The sequence below is a fragment of the Mytilus galloprovincialis genome, chromosome 9 (assembly GCF_965363235.1).
Source record: "Mytilus galloprovincialis chromosome 9, xbMytGall1.hap1.1, whole genome shotgun sequence".
Classification (NCBI taxonomy): Eukaryota; Metazoa; Mollusca; class Bivalvia; order Mytilida; family Mytilidae; genus Mytilus; species Mytilus galloprovincialis.
In genome coordinates, this window is record NC_134846.1 from 68,771,875 (window position 1) to 68,787,332 (window position 15,458).

At 33.4% G+C, this 15,458-nt stretch overlaps 1 protein-coding gene across 1 annotated transcript in view; it reads left to right on the top strand.

The window, feature by feature from the left end:
• The first annotated feature begins 14,194 nt into the window (after positions 1-14,194).
• Positions 14,195-15,458, top strand: part of LOC143045766 (uncharacterized) — a 32,777-nt gene continuing 31,513 nt past the window's right edge. The window contains exon 1 of the mRNA XM_076218493.1: positions 14,195-14,349. Coding sequence (XP_076074608.1) covers positions 14,294-14,349 — 56 coding nt within the window. The 5' untranslated portion in view covers positions 14,195-14,293. The remainder of the gene's footprint in view (positions 14,350-15,458) is intronic.

A 15,458-nucleotide genomic window follows, 5' to 3' on the forward strand; every position in this document is an offset into this window, starting at 1 on the left:
AAAAAATAAAAATAAAACGGACGACCTCTGAAGAGAGTTACCTGGAATATAATTCCGAAAGAACTCGAAACATTGTACACGTAGCACGTAATCAATGTAAGGTCGGAAATGTGATCCATACTATAAACGGGTGGATATTGGATCAATATACCTATAATTTAAGGCGAAAAGGCGAAAACGCGAAATCGCGAAAACGCGAAAAGGCGAAATCGCGAAATCGCGAAAACGCGAAAAGGCGAAATCGCGAAAAGGCGAAAACGCGAAATCGCGAAAACGCGAAAACGCGAAATCGCGAAAACGCGAAAACGCGAAAAGGCGAAAACGCGAAATCGCGAAGTCGAAAACGCGAAGTCGAAAACGCGAAATCGGAAAGAAAAAATATTTCGCGTTTTCGCGTTTTCGACTTCGCGTTTTCGCGATTTCGCGTTTTCGCGTTTTCGCCCTATATAATATGATGGGCGAAAACGCGAAAACGCGAAATGGCCTTAACCGGCCACCATACAATGCCATTTTGTTGTTTATTATATTTGTTGTTGTTGTTTTATATTTATATATTTTATTATTTCTATAAATAGACATAAATCATTCTTAGTTTTTATTTTCAATAATGCCACAGCAACTTTTTGGTCCGAAACTAATTCATACTATGAATATGTCTTGCGGACGAAGAACCTGTGAAATCGACTCCTACCACAGTTATTATTCTATATCCATGTAACCTAAAAGAACGATTGCACAAATAATGAATTTGTATTCCTGCTATTGTATAGATATAGGAAGATGTGATATGAGTGCCAATGATAACCTTTCCATCCAAAAAAACAATTTAAAAAAGAAAACCATTATAGGTCAAGGTACGGACTTCAACACGGAGCCTTGGCTCACACCGAACAGCAAGCTATAAAGTTTTACGAAAGATAGTACCAGTTTTGAGTAAAATACTTCTCTGTCAGTTTTTAAGGCACGTCCGTGAAACATCATTAAAAGTTTACAAACATGTTGAAGTTGTAAACCTGCTTTTATGGAATTGTTTGAGGATTTTTTCATTATTTTTCTTTATTTGGAAACTTAGTCATTTTTTAATCTCAATTTATTAAAGACGGATATTTTTTTGTAATCAGCTCCTCCAAAAGTTTGGTTAATGTAGATTAAAATTTATATAAGGGATATAAGCCGATAACAGTCCATTCTGTTCAATATTTTACAGAATGGACTGTTATCGGCTTTTATCTTACCTTCTATACATTTCCAGGAATATGATTGGTTAAAAGCGTCCGCGTGCAAACCGTGTATATTTGATATTAAGTTAGTAGGGAGGCGGGGCTTATCTCATACACGGCTAGTAGTGGAGTTACGTCCCTTTATATTCCTTATTAGGTAAGAAGGGGGCGGGGCTTATTTCATACACGGTTAGTAATGGTGTTATGTCCCTTTATAAAAAAAAAAAAACGGTACTGAGAAAAAAAATCTTAAAAGTTCCAACAGACGAAGAAATTGATGATTAAGATTGAAACAAATTCATAAAACACATTTAAACCTTACAAGTTATTGTTGGCATCTGTTTTTGTAGGATCAATGGAAGTATTTTCTTAATGCTTACAGTATTGCAGACTTGCTCATTTTGAGAACCACTAGTCTTAATTTCACACGTTAAGATAGTCGGTAAGATAAATTCGTTACATAGTGTGCTAGTGACGTAATACGGTATATATGAGCTTCGCTCTCACCCCATATGGAATTTACTGACCCCATATATACCGTATTAGGTCAATAGCACACTATGCAACTAATAATATCTTACTTAAAACATTGTTTAACACGTCGAAAAAGGTAAAACAAAAGAAAAAGCAAGCAAAGATTTATTTTCATTAAGGATTATGTCACGGTCGCGAAACACGTGACTTGTTTGTGATCAGTTTCACGGAAAAATGGCGCCTGTCTGAATAAACAAGTTCGCTTGGAGGCAAATTTTGAACGTAAGTATTTACATATCATCGTATTCATACTATAGGACCCCCCTCATCATATGCAGCGTTTTGTTCCGAATATTTTGATGCCCATTAAGTTATATTTCACTGTTGGTTTCATAGAGAACATTCACAGAATATTTCAGATCTGCCGAAGATTGATCAGGATTGTGTACACGATATGTCCGTAAAATCACTATAAATCCATTTATGTATCTTATTTTTGCCAATCGTGTACAGAAACTTGCCCACATTTACTTATTCATTCATACAAACTAGCGTCAGTGTATATTTTTGACATTTTTGTCAGCTGAACGCAATAATATTTTTTTTTCAAAAAATGATCAGTATCCACGGTATGAACATTATATGATCAGTTCCACGGTATGAATCTGAATCGATATAATAATTATATATAAGATCCCATAAACGGTTTTTATGGACAGGAAATACATGCAGAAAATAATTTATAATTTTATGCAAAAGTAGTACTGCCTGACGCATAAATAATATACTTTCTATCAGACTTTTACAATATATTTTCGACCCTATTTGGAAACTACATTTTGTTTTCGACACAGTTAAATTCTAATTCAGTTATTTTTATCTTATTATAGGTCCCGTCATGCGGAAAAAAAACCAGGCTTTCCCTGCAACTGCCAAAATATCGGAAAAAATCTACTGTCAGGCAGCAAAAGAGTTTGTCAAATAAGGCAATCCCAACCTTACAGACAGGAATAAAGAGGGTATTTTCAAAATCGCAATACACAGTAAAGTATTCTCCTTCTCCAAAACGTGGGAAGGTAAAAGGGCACTCAAAGCGCACACTTTTCAGCCCAACAAAAAGTCCGTTTAAAATAACATACTCTCCTTCACCTAAAAAAGGGAAGACAAAACGTGCACTGTACAGTCAACACAGTCCAGCAAAATTACAACAACAAAAATATGATGAATGGCAAGTTTTTAACAGTGATATACCCTTGATACAAAATATCGAAAATTCCGACTTTGAAATGAATGTCGGCACCTTGCCATTGTACACACATATGTCAATGCAACCGGATACTACTTCCTTAGATACTCACCTTGGTGATAGTCATAAATGTGTAACTAGCGATGCATCCACTTCAACAGAGAAGGGAAATTTTGATAAACTAACTAACGAACTCATCAATCTTGCCCCATATGTAATGGAGGAAATGTCTGAATCTGATGTAGGAGCAGACGTGTTAGTTCAGTTTTTCAAATTAGTTGTCGAGAAAAAATTCCCCTTTTCAAACACGTCATTCCTTTTGTGGTGTGACGTTGTCAAATGGTACAACTGTAAAACAACTGTCAATATGCGTTATTCAGAACAAACTAAACTTTTCTGGAAATTAGGGTGGCGACTGTTTGGTGGCAGATTTATACACTTCATGAGTGGGTACAAGAACCAAGGTGATAAAGTAAAACACGGCTTATCTACTTATATTCCTGAACAATCTGAAATAAATTTTGCAGTACCTGACGAGAACATTTTGCGTTACTACGATCCATATAGAGTAAATGGAGAACGTAACATAATATCAGTTTTAGGAAAGAATTTGGTAAAGAAATCATCATGTTTAACTTACGATGGTAAAAAACTGAAACAAGGACTTTCAAAAGGTTCAGGTGACGTCGATCTGATGGGATTTGAAGAGGGAGAATCATTAAAAGAGAAAAGGGAACATCTTTTGAAAAGAGAAACCTCAATTAATGAAATCATAACAAGCATTGGGTTATATGAAGGAAATATACAAAATTTGCCAGAACTTTTGAAAGCGGAACTGAAAGAGGTTTTACTTCATGCATTGAAAGAGCTGTCTATTAATATCTTTCAGTTGAAAGAAATAAAGACAAAGAAAGAATACTGCAAAGCAAAGCTGATTGAACGAGGGGGTGACACAGACTGGAGGAAAGGAAGATATGTCTACGCTATAAGCGCAGTCATAGCGTTTATTTATGACATTGATAACTTCTTGTCAGCCGGAAGAGAATTGACCCAAACGTTATCAATTTTCATATCATACATAAATGGAGTTGAGCAAATTAAAGGAAGTTCCATAAATCTTGAAACAAGTCCACTTCACCAATGTTTAGATGATGTTTCTTTTTCTAACACGGGTGAAAATTCAAGATATTTGAAACAAAAAAGTGATGAATGGTTCGCCCTTAGAAAAAAGGCTAGAATAACTGGCAGTACATTTTATTCTGCAGTTGGATGTGATGGTCTTAATCGTCAAAAAGATCATTTTGAAAAAGTTATATGTGGAATCGAAGGAAAAGAACCAAGTGATTTCACCAAAAAAGCTATGCAGCATGGTACAGATAACGAAAATAACGGGGTTGCTACAATAGTTGGAATACTACTTCCCGTGTTACATCCAGACCTCAAATTTTATGAGGAAGGGTGTATAATTATTTCAAGTGGTGGAGATTTGCCATTTATGATAGTTTCTCCGGATGGAAGTCTGAGAAAAGGAAATTCACTTGAGTCTTCTCAAATTGCCATTGAAATAAAATGTCCTATAAATCAAGTTCACACTAGGTTTCCTCCCAGATATTTACTTCAGTGTCTAAGCGAAATTGAATCGATGGATGTTGACAGCTTGTTGTACATTAGTTGGACAAAAGAAGACACTACAGTGTTTAAAGTTGAAAGGGATCAAGATTTATTTGGAGAAGCAATGAATATTGCTATGAACCTGTATGGTGAGGCAAAGCCTAAAAAGCCAACGAAGCTTAGTGATGATCAAAAAGAACTGAAAAAGAAAATAGTACAGAAAAGCAAAGAAATAGAGTTAATTGGAAGGTTTCCGTCACTAGTTTTTGAGCAAGTACAAAATGTTTATCACCGAAGTACTATTAATGTAAATGAAACCCAAAACTTACTTAGTAAAGTCAAAAATTTGATAAACACATATTATAAATTATTTTCTGCATGTATTTCCTGTCCATAAAAACCGTTTATGGGATCTTATATATAATTATTATATCGATTCAGATTCATACCGTGGAACTGATCATATAATGTTCATACCGTGGATACTGATCATTTTTTGAAAAAAAAATATTATTGCGTTCAGCTGACAAAAATGTCAAAAATATACACTGACGCTAGTTTGTATGAATGAATAAGTAAATGTGGGCAAGTTTCTGTACACGATTGGCAAAAATAAGATACATAAATGGATTTATAGTGATTTTACGGACATATCGTGTACACAATCCTGATCAATCTTCGGCAGATCTGAAATATTCTGTGAATGTTCTCTATGAAACCAACAGTGAAATATAACTTAATGGGCATCAAAATATTCGGAACAAAACGCTGCATATGATGAGGGGGGTCCTATAGTATGAATACGATGATATGTAAATACTTACGTTCAAAATTTGCCTCCAAGCGAACTTGTTTATTCAGACAGGCGCCATTTTTCCGTGAAACTGATCACAAGCAAGTCACGTGTTTCGCGACCGTGTATGTACCCTTGTGTTGATTCAATACACCTAATCGCTATTTATTCCATTCCGGATAAGTTCTAAAATTACACAACTTTTTCATCCAGTTGAAGCTATCTGGGACCCTGTTTAAACAATTCACCATGCATGATACTATGATTTAATTTCGAAAAAAGTGGATAATACTATATCAAAGTTTCTTGATGATCACTTTCTAAAGTTTTTTCTCCCTCAGCTCACTACTGATGACCTCCATTTTTCGGCCGGTGACCCAAACAGGAAGTTGTATAAATGACTGTTTTTCCCGTAATGGACTAAATAGCGATAAGGTGTATGGTAAACATATGGAAATTTTATAGAAAATCCACAGCCTTTATCCTTGTACCCTCATATTTGGAAATTTGATGACTGATATGTATAGGATTACTGCATACAGTGCTAGCATTGATTTCCTTAAAAAAGTTTATTAATGTAGTTATTGGTTAAAACATATAAAAATATGGACAAAATCAGGTACACCTTTTAGGGTGCACTTGACTTTAGTGACTCAGCATAGCACGAGGTATTTTGGAAATTAAAGGTTGATTAGAATTTTTTGTAAAAAATAAACACTAGACCATCATAGAAAAGCAAGTGAGTAATCTATGTTTCAAATTTTATAACAAAAATCACTGTTTTAAAGGCTGTGGATTTTTTTTATAAAAATCTTGGTTTATTTGACACAAAGTACTCTTTTTTTCTATAAAACGCAATGAAACAGTAAATATTAATGCTTTGCATCAAGTTTCCCCTTGGTATATGTACAAAATGGCATATCTCCATTATTCATTATATCTGTAGTTTTTATACAATTAAAGTTTGAAAAGTTCGTACAAAAAATGGCTACAGAAGGGGTCATAAACCTTAGGTATTAAAATTGTTTTGTGAATAAACTTCTTTACATTAAAATATATCATACATGTTGGCTCCTTTAAACAGTAGCTCAACATAAACATATAGACAAAAAGAAAGTACAGCTAAAGGTAAACAACATATATTGCGACATGAAGAATAAGACACAGGGTATGCATACCATGATTTTTGCGTGCGCAAGGACTACTCTTAGTTTCCGCTCTTAGTTTCCTTGAATACCTTTACATGCGTTTTGTGTTTCAAAATGGATAAAGTGATGAAAGTATCTTCTTTATGCAAAAACGAAGAAAGAGATGTCGTTATTAGTGATTGTGTTGTTTCAAACATTGGATTAAAATCAAATGTGTATTCGGAATCTATTCAGATACATTATTTCAGTGTGGATTACAATGAGGATAAGGCAAGTTTCATAAATATTATATTTCAAAATGTAGTCCTCTCCTATTAGTTTCTTGTTTCTTCTCGGGTTTTATTTTTTACAGGGTTAATGAGGGGGAAAAAGAATAGCACATGAAGACAGGTTTTTGTTGAACCATATCGAGTGCACCGCAGTCGATTTTATTTCAAATACATAATTAATATGAACAAATGAAGAGATAACAACATGCAATCAGTTATATTCTTTTGTTGGAATTTTCAAGAGACTGATATTGTTTACCCAAATGGTACCATCTGAATACATCCACCGCCCCGTCTTCTTTTCTGTTTTTTTTTTCTTTCTGCAAGGTCGTATCGCTCTTTTTTTTTCGTTTATTTGTGTATTGGATCCCTTGTGTTTTTTAAATGTTACCAAAACGTAATGTTGTCTCGATTTTCTTTTGATTTTCTTTTATAAAACGATCACTGCGAACAAAGTGCGAATCGGTCACATGATTGGTTTGTTTAACAGATAAAATGCGCTAATGTCTTCCTTTATTCTGCTTCCCATATTCATCGTCGTTCATAAGCGAAGTGTTGCACTATATTCATATTTAAGCAATTTTGTACACAGGATAAGGTTTAGGTTGTTCGTGGTCCTTGTATTGCGGCATGATCTAGCAAATTTTAGAAGCATTACTTTATTGCTTTTTTCATTTTAATTGTAGTTGAAAATTATGTTAGGAAGAATAAGACCAACACCAGAGGTCAATTTGGATTACCTTAAGACAGACGAGGATACATCTTTTGAAAAAAGAAATTCATTAAGGCAACAAAAACAAGACTTACATTGTACAACGAGCATTATCAACTGATTGAATTAGTGCGAAAACATGAGAAAAATGGCCGTGATATAAGTATTGGTAGTGTTAAAAATCAATTTGAAAGTGATATTTTCCCCTGAAGAAACCGTTTTGATGAGTGACAAAATTATTGTATTGGAAGTTGACTTTAACAAAAAGTTTTTTTTTATTGTCATTTGTTTTTTGGTTGTATTTTTCTTTCCATGATGAAAACAATCAGGGTATTTAATAGTTTTTTTTTTTATTTTAGTGATTGAACTATCATTTATTTGTAAGAATCAGTTATGCTACCTTTAGCTGTCCAATTTTTTTTTTTAAAGAAGAGGACTATTCTTAAAAATATTGGACAGCTAAAGGTAACATAATGGTTTCTTACGGGTAAATGATAGTCCAATCACTGAAATAAAGAACAGGCAAAACAATAGAATGACGTCACACCAATGTTTTAACGTAAGTTATACAGAAAGATGTAGTATAACTCTTATACGTTTGTGTTGAACAAGAGTAGTACACTGGTGTTTAAAAGTCATACATCGATTGAGAGAAAATAAGTTCGAGTTACAAACTAAAAGAGCCGGTGATCTCTAAAATGTCACCGAATGAATAACATATATTGAAGTGTTGCATCTGCTACGGTGGCATTATTTGAAATTTTTTCAGATATTTTCAGTCACAATTTTCAAAAGATGGTAACAGTTTCGTTTAAACCCTGATATTTGGAACTTGCAGAGATTGACATTTAGGTTGTGCTCTTTCCATTTTTGAATTAATTAAAGACTTTAACATTTAAATATTTGCATATATTTTAATATTCAATATAGATAATTTTCCATTGTTTAACTCTGCGATTGAGTCATTAGGGGTTAAGTTTTGAAATTTAAGAGAGGGAGAAACATTTTTTTTTTTAATTTTTAAAGATGTGATAGCTTATTATTGTGGCTCTAGTATTTGCACAATGAAAATCATTTTAAATTCAAGAAAGCAAAACATAACTTAAAAAGAGGCGAAAGATAACAAAAAAGGAATTCTAACTCATAAGCCGAAATAAACTGACAGCGTCATGGCCAAAGAAGAAAAAAACCATCAGACACACAACATTACACATAACACAGCATAGAAAACTGCACGTGATCTGAAGTGCTCCGGAATACATTAATACTCAGTTCCTGTGTGTTACTGTGTAAGTACAACCGGGTGATAAGTCAAATTCGGTGAGTCAAATCCGTGGAAAAGGGAACGAGAGTGTAGTAACGACAATTGTAACATATCTGTCGTCATATGTGAAACAGATATTAATAATGGTCAACCAACTCGTGATGGCGTCCGTAAAATTTACGAAGGAATGATTTCAACTTCGGTACTTGGAGCTTGCTCTCAATTTTTTTTTTAATTTGAGTTTGTTTGGGGGAAAAAGTAACGAAAGCTTCAGACATATTTATATTTTGTTTTTGAAAATGTGACATGTATCTTTCATGGGTTTCAATTATTATGGCTCATAAGGAGACAAGTAACCACTATAGACCAAAGGATAAGGATGTTATAATCTACATGTTATTGGTCGATTGTTATAGACCAAAGGACAAGGATGTTATAATCTACATGTTATTGGTCGATTGTTATAGACCAAAAGACAAGGATGTTATAATCTACATGTTATTGGTCCATTGTTAACAATAAGCATAACACAACTCGTGTAAGAATCTTTAAAAAGTCACTGGATGACAAAATGTGGAACTCAGCGGCCTCAGTCGATCAGGGTTCGACTGTGACTTTTTAAAATTGGCGGGAACTAGGGAAAAAACCCATTTCTATGATGAAACAGATTGATGATGATTAAATAACGCTCTCTTTACTTTATAGGTTTTTTTTGTTTGTTTGTTTGTTTGTTTGTTTGTTTGTATTTTTTTTTGGGAGGGGGGGTTCAGTTTATGTTTAGAATGTTAGATCTGCATTCTCTTAGATAGATACTACACATGAAAGCAACAGTAGTTTATCAATTTTCAAAGCTCATACTAGATACGAGAATACAAATCAAGGTAACAAACATCATCAGAGGGAATCGCAAGGAATCAAAAAGAATAAAGATCCGGGTGCGTCGACAAGGTCAGCCTCTCCTTTGCATCTATCACCCACCATGATAATCCACACTCAGGAAAATCACAAAATTGGTAAAATTACAAATCAAACCGACTATTCTGGTATCTTAAAATGTAAGATTGTGAAAACATTCCGCTAGTGAGTTTAGATACATACCTATCGCTTCGGTCAACCAATTTGTGTTAGAGGCCGTAAACGTATGTAGTGTCGATTCCAGTCGTTCATCCTTCTACGTAAATATGTTGGAGCAATTTTTCTTTGAAGAAAGCAAAAGAAGAAACTCTTGAAAGATATATTTAAACCACATCACATGACATTCCGTGGTCAGTCACTCATTAGTATTCATCGTAACAATATTTGTTTTAGAAGGTTATTATATTTGCCTCATTTTGAAATGTGTTATTTTCTGTTTAAAGGTTTTATTCGATAATATTTCCATATAATTACATTAGATGTATGTTTCATTATGATACTGTATTCTGATTGGCTAATTGCACATCACGTGTTATTCCGTAAGGCAATTGCATTGATCAATAAAACTTTTCATTCCTGATAACACGTGGTCCCACAATAAAGTGCACAGGTGAATTAAATAAAACAATAATAAAATTCGTGTTTTCATGATCATTGCTAAAAAAAATGTAATTATAAGTATTGAATGCTTCTTTTTGTAACTTCATAGGGTTGTAAAAGCGTTGACCGTGCGCACATTTTTAGTATGAAGCGCTTTCGCGTTAAAATAACGTCCGCTCATTATCGTTCATTACTCATAATAATCATATTCATATCATCTTATGACATCTTTGACCTTTATTTGCACCAACCTCCGTATCTTCTGTGTTTTGATTGTTTTTTTATGATTGTATAACTGCTTAGATCCGGTATGTTTTACGCACTCACTTCTGGTGAGTTTATTCTTATCATGTCATTCAAACTAGGAAACCTGTCAAATAAAAAATATTTACCTTTCTCATGAAAAAAAAAACCCATAAGATTGACTGGTTTAAAACGATACGGCTAAGTAAAATATCCCCGTTATGTAGTAAGACATATGCCATGAAGTGTTCCTTTTTTGTTTTGCAGTTAGTATATATATGAAACCACGTACGACCGGAATGGGGACATTGAGTCTGATACCGCGCTCTAACCTCCGCAATAACGCATTGGAGAATCCGTTGGTGACCTGCTAGTATTATATGGGAAAATCTATGAATTCCCAGTGGAATGAGATACAGTAATCTTATCTTTTCTTCTTTTCCATATATTTTTTCTAGATAATAACGTTTACACTTTTAGGAAAATTCAGTTGATGGACTATTAATACATTGGTCACAACGAACCGATATTTTACATGTGTTTACACACATTTACAAACGTGACTATCCCAATTACTCTTAGTCAGTTTGCCATTTTTTAGTAGTAACATTTTTTGACTATCAGTTTGCATTTCCATTTTTCCATAAGCGCATTACGTACATGTATGGTAAAGTTATTAAATTCTACTAACGGGGGAAAAAGGGGGGCATCTTACATCAAAGCTGTTGTAGCAGGGCTATGAGAAAGAACAACTGAAATCTATCTTCAATTAACAAGAATGTGTCCAAAGTACACGGATGCCCCACTCGCACTATCCTTTTCCATGTTCCATGGACCGTGAAATTGGGTAATTATCTAATTTGGCATTAAAATTAGAAAGATCATATCATAAGCAACAAGTGTACTAAGTTTCAAGTTGATTGGACTTCAGCTTCATCAAAAACTACCTTGACCAAAAACTTTAACCTGAAACTCCCACTTTCATTTTCTATGTTCAGTGGACCGTGAAATTGGGGTCAAAAGTCTAATTTGGCTTAAAAATTAGAAAGATCATCTCATAAGCAACAAGTGTACTAAGTTTCAAGTTGATTGGACTTCAGCTTCATCAAAAACTACCTTGACCAAAAACTTTAACCTGGACGGACGAACGGAACTATCGTAGGTGGGGCATAAAAATTAGTACGGTAACCATCCCGAATTAATTGATCGATACGAGCTGTCTCGACTCACAACAGACATGTTTTTGTGGTATCTAGAGCTTAAGGTGGTATGGATGTCTTTCGCCATCTTGGATTGTAAATAACAGAGAACCTAAGGTCCAGATTTTCAATCAAGTCATCAAAATTTTATGAGGAATGCAGATAACTAATGTGAAATTTCATTCAAAAGAACAAATTTATAAAATTTTAACTTGTAAATATTTATATTTTTACAAGCTTAGATTATTTTTGCTTAATTTATAATGTTTTTAAATTGGCATTTTAAGGGGAGGTAACTCTGAAATAGTGCATTTTCTGAAAGAATCTACAAGAAATTTTGCTATCTTATATTTTAGCCGGGAAAAACGTGCGGTGACTCTGTATTTTCTTTTGATATTTTCAAAGAATTATCTAAAAGCTATCTTCTCGTATTTTATTTAACAATTCTATAATTGAGTTAAGCTTCAATCACATAATGAAGTTTTTTCCTGTATAATCCATACAAAATATGTCATTTTGTCACAACCTGTAGTTTGAGAAAATGCTCGGTGACCTATCTTTTTTTTATTTTTGAACAATTTACAATATATACTACGTTTTGGCAAAGTATGAACAAATTCTATCATTTTTAATTTATACTCTTATACCACCTGAAGAATAGTCGTCTGCATTGTAAAGGAGTAGGTATAAGCGAGCCACCTTTTTAGTCCTTGAATTCGAAAATCAATATGTATTATAAATGTACCAGAACTATTTTCCAGGTGTACAAGACATTAGTCTGTCAGACATCAGTATTTATACCTTTGAATTTCGTCTTAGTTTTTTATAATGGTCTCAAACTAGTTGCAATCAGTGAAAATTGAACAAAAACGCCAAACTAGCCTCATTTCAGACCTTACCATTATCATTAGCATTATCATATTAGCAAAGATTTATCTAAAAAGATATTTTGTACAAAAAAAAAAAAAAAAAATACAAAGATGTTTTTAATGTGTGAAGAAAGAAGCGAAAGATACCAAAGGGACATTCAAATCTTTAGTCGAAAATAAACTGACAACGCCATGGCAAACAAAGAAAGATGATACGACAAACAACAGTTAACAAAACACAACATAGAAAACCTTAAGACTGAGAAACACGAACCCCACTCAGGTGCTCCGGAAGGGTAAGCAGATCCTGCTCTTCATGAGGTACCCGCCATATTGCTCATATAAATACACACCCGGTGATAAGTCTAATTTGGTAGGTCACATTTGAGGAAAAGGAGGACGGGATTGTGGTTACGACGATTGAAACATATCTATCGTCATCAGTGAAACAGGTACTTCGTAACGGTCAATCAATTCGTGATGGCGTCCGTACAATATTTTTTTCGGGAAAGGTCTTTGCTCATGTCTGTTTTGTCAAAAAAAAACTATGCGTTAAATAGCCATTTTTAGTCAAAGAAAATGTCTTTAACGATTTTAATATTTTTAATGAGCCCGGACTAGGATGACGGATCATGCATTCATAGAAGGCGGCGCCTACTCTGTCGAAGCATCCTGTTTCCCCGTTGTGTGTTAAAGTGCCTGCCTGAATATTCTATCAGGCGATGTTTAATGGGATAACGATATTTGAACATCTGTAAAACTACTGCCGGCTTGTATTTTTCGCTACTCTTTTGACTAAAATATGGATTAGTATGACTAAATAACAAACGACGCTTATCTTGACGCAACCGATCTCCTTTTTGAGATCTTGCTTTTCCCTTGTATTTTAATTTGAAAGTCTGGTGATCCCATCGATCTTGAAATAAAGGATATCACAGATACCGTAAAGGTACCCTCATATCTTGACTTACAGCAATAATTTGAAATAAATGTTGGTTGAGAACAAATCTTTACGATTGAAATGGAATGATTACAGTTTTTAAGTTATAATCTTTCCATGTCTATGTTTTGTATGTCCCGTCGGCATCTTCCGTTTTTGGGGGCATCAAAACGAACTGCGAATGCACAGAAAGCGATAAATTTCTTGCATTTTATGTTTCATTTTCCATTGAATGTGACAAAACAATAACTACGAGCGTTCGCGAATTAACAATGTGTTCGATAACTTTTTGAATATATTCGATATTCGTTTATTTAAGCTTTTAAGTTTATCGGGTAAAATCTAGTTGAATGCGATGTTACAATCAATTATACACGAGAGAACAAATGAGATAGTGTAGGTGACGTATTAATAAATTTGGAAAAGCGATGAGCCAATAAATTAAATGCATTGCTGTTATTTTCACTGTCCATTGGCAACCTTGGTGAACTATTGAAAATGTAAATATAGCCTTTTGTAGCATTTGTTTTTATACAGATTTATTCAGAAGCTATAAGAGAAAAGAAAGGTATACATTAAAGTAGAAGTTCGAATTGTAATCAATTGCTCAACACACTGACATTTCAACAGATGTTATCATCATGATTATTTCGCAATTCAAATTATATTATGGAAAACCCAAAACGAATGCTTATATAATTAAGATAAGCAAAAAACAAACTATGAGTTAAAGTAAAGATTGTTACAGTTGCAATTACCAGTATTGGTTGATTCACAACGTGTTGTCATAATGAAAGGAATAAATAGTACCTGGCTTATTTTATGTATTTTCTTATTAGCAAAAAGGTAGGGAAAATTTCACTTTCTTTTAACGTGTTACCTTTAAAATACTGTTCACATAAACCTTAAGATTGAAACTGATATACAATACACAATGTTCTTTCAAATATTTTTTTTTTTCATAAGTAATATCATCATCTGACCTCTTTGTTGTACTTATATGAGTAACACGACGAGTGCCACACGTGGAGCGGGATTTGCTTACCATCCGTGGACCTAAAATCACCCCAGTTTTTGGTAGGTTTCTTCAATTATATCAAACTTGCTGAATGTCAATATTTATGCCGTTGACAGTTGATTTTGTTTTTTTTTGTTTTCTTTTGTTCTTCTTTATCTATTATATTGTGTGTAGTTTGAAAATATTCTGCACTGTTCTTGTTTGAAGAAATAAAAATTTCACATAAGAAATATACAAAAATTGCACTTTTAGTATCAAATAAAAAATACCACATTACCCTTAAGCTCATACTCTATGTATCTGCAAAACTAACTATTTTCATTTCTATGAATATTATAACCTTTTATAGATGTATAGCAAGTGTAAGTAACCATTAATATCATGTAAAATTGAGAATGGAAATGGGGAATGAATAAATAATATCCGTTTTACTTTTCCTATGAATTCGGTGAAAAATGTAATGGTGAAAGAAAAAATACATCACGTTAGATTTGGCTAGCAATAAAACCAGGTTCAACCCACCATTGATTCTTTAAATTTCCTCTACCAAGTCCATTTCTATGTAGGTTGGCGTTTGTTTTTGTAGCAGCACAGTGTTTCTGTTGTTCTGTTATTTTCCTCTTATAGTTGATGTGTTTTCCTCGGTTTTTGGTTTGTAACTTGGATTTGTTTTTGCATAATCGATTTATGACTATTGAACATCGGTATACCAATGTTTTCTTTATCAATGCATCAAGTAGTTTTCATAATTTCGAATTCCTCTTTTTTTGTCGACAAATTTAAAAGAAAAGCAATGTCTCTGGTGGGTCGTTATAGTTTATACTATATGATCTGTGTTTAATTCATTGAAAAAGATAATGAGAAAACTTGAAGAAAAAAGTAAGGTTTATATTAAGTGGAAGCAAATTTTCTCAATAACGTTTTATTGGTACACTTG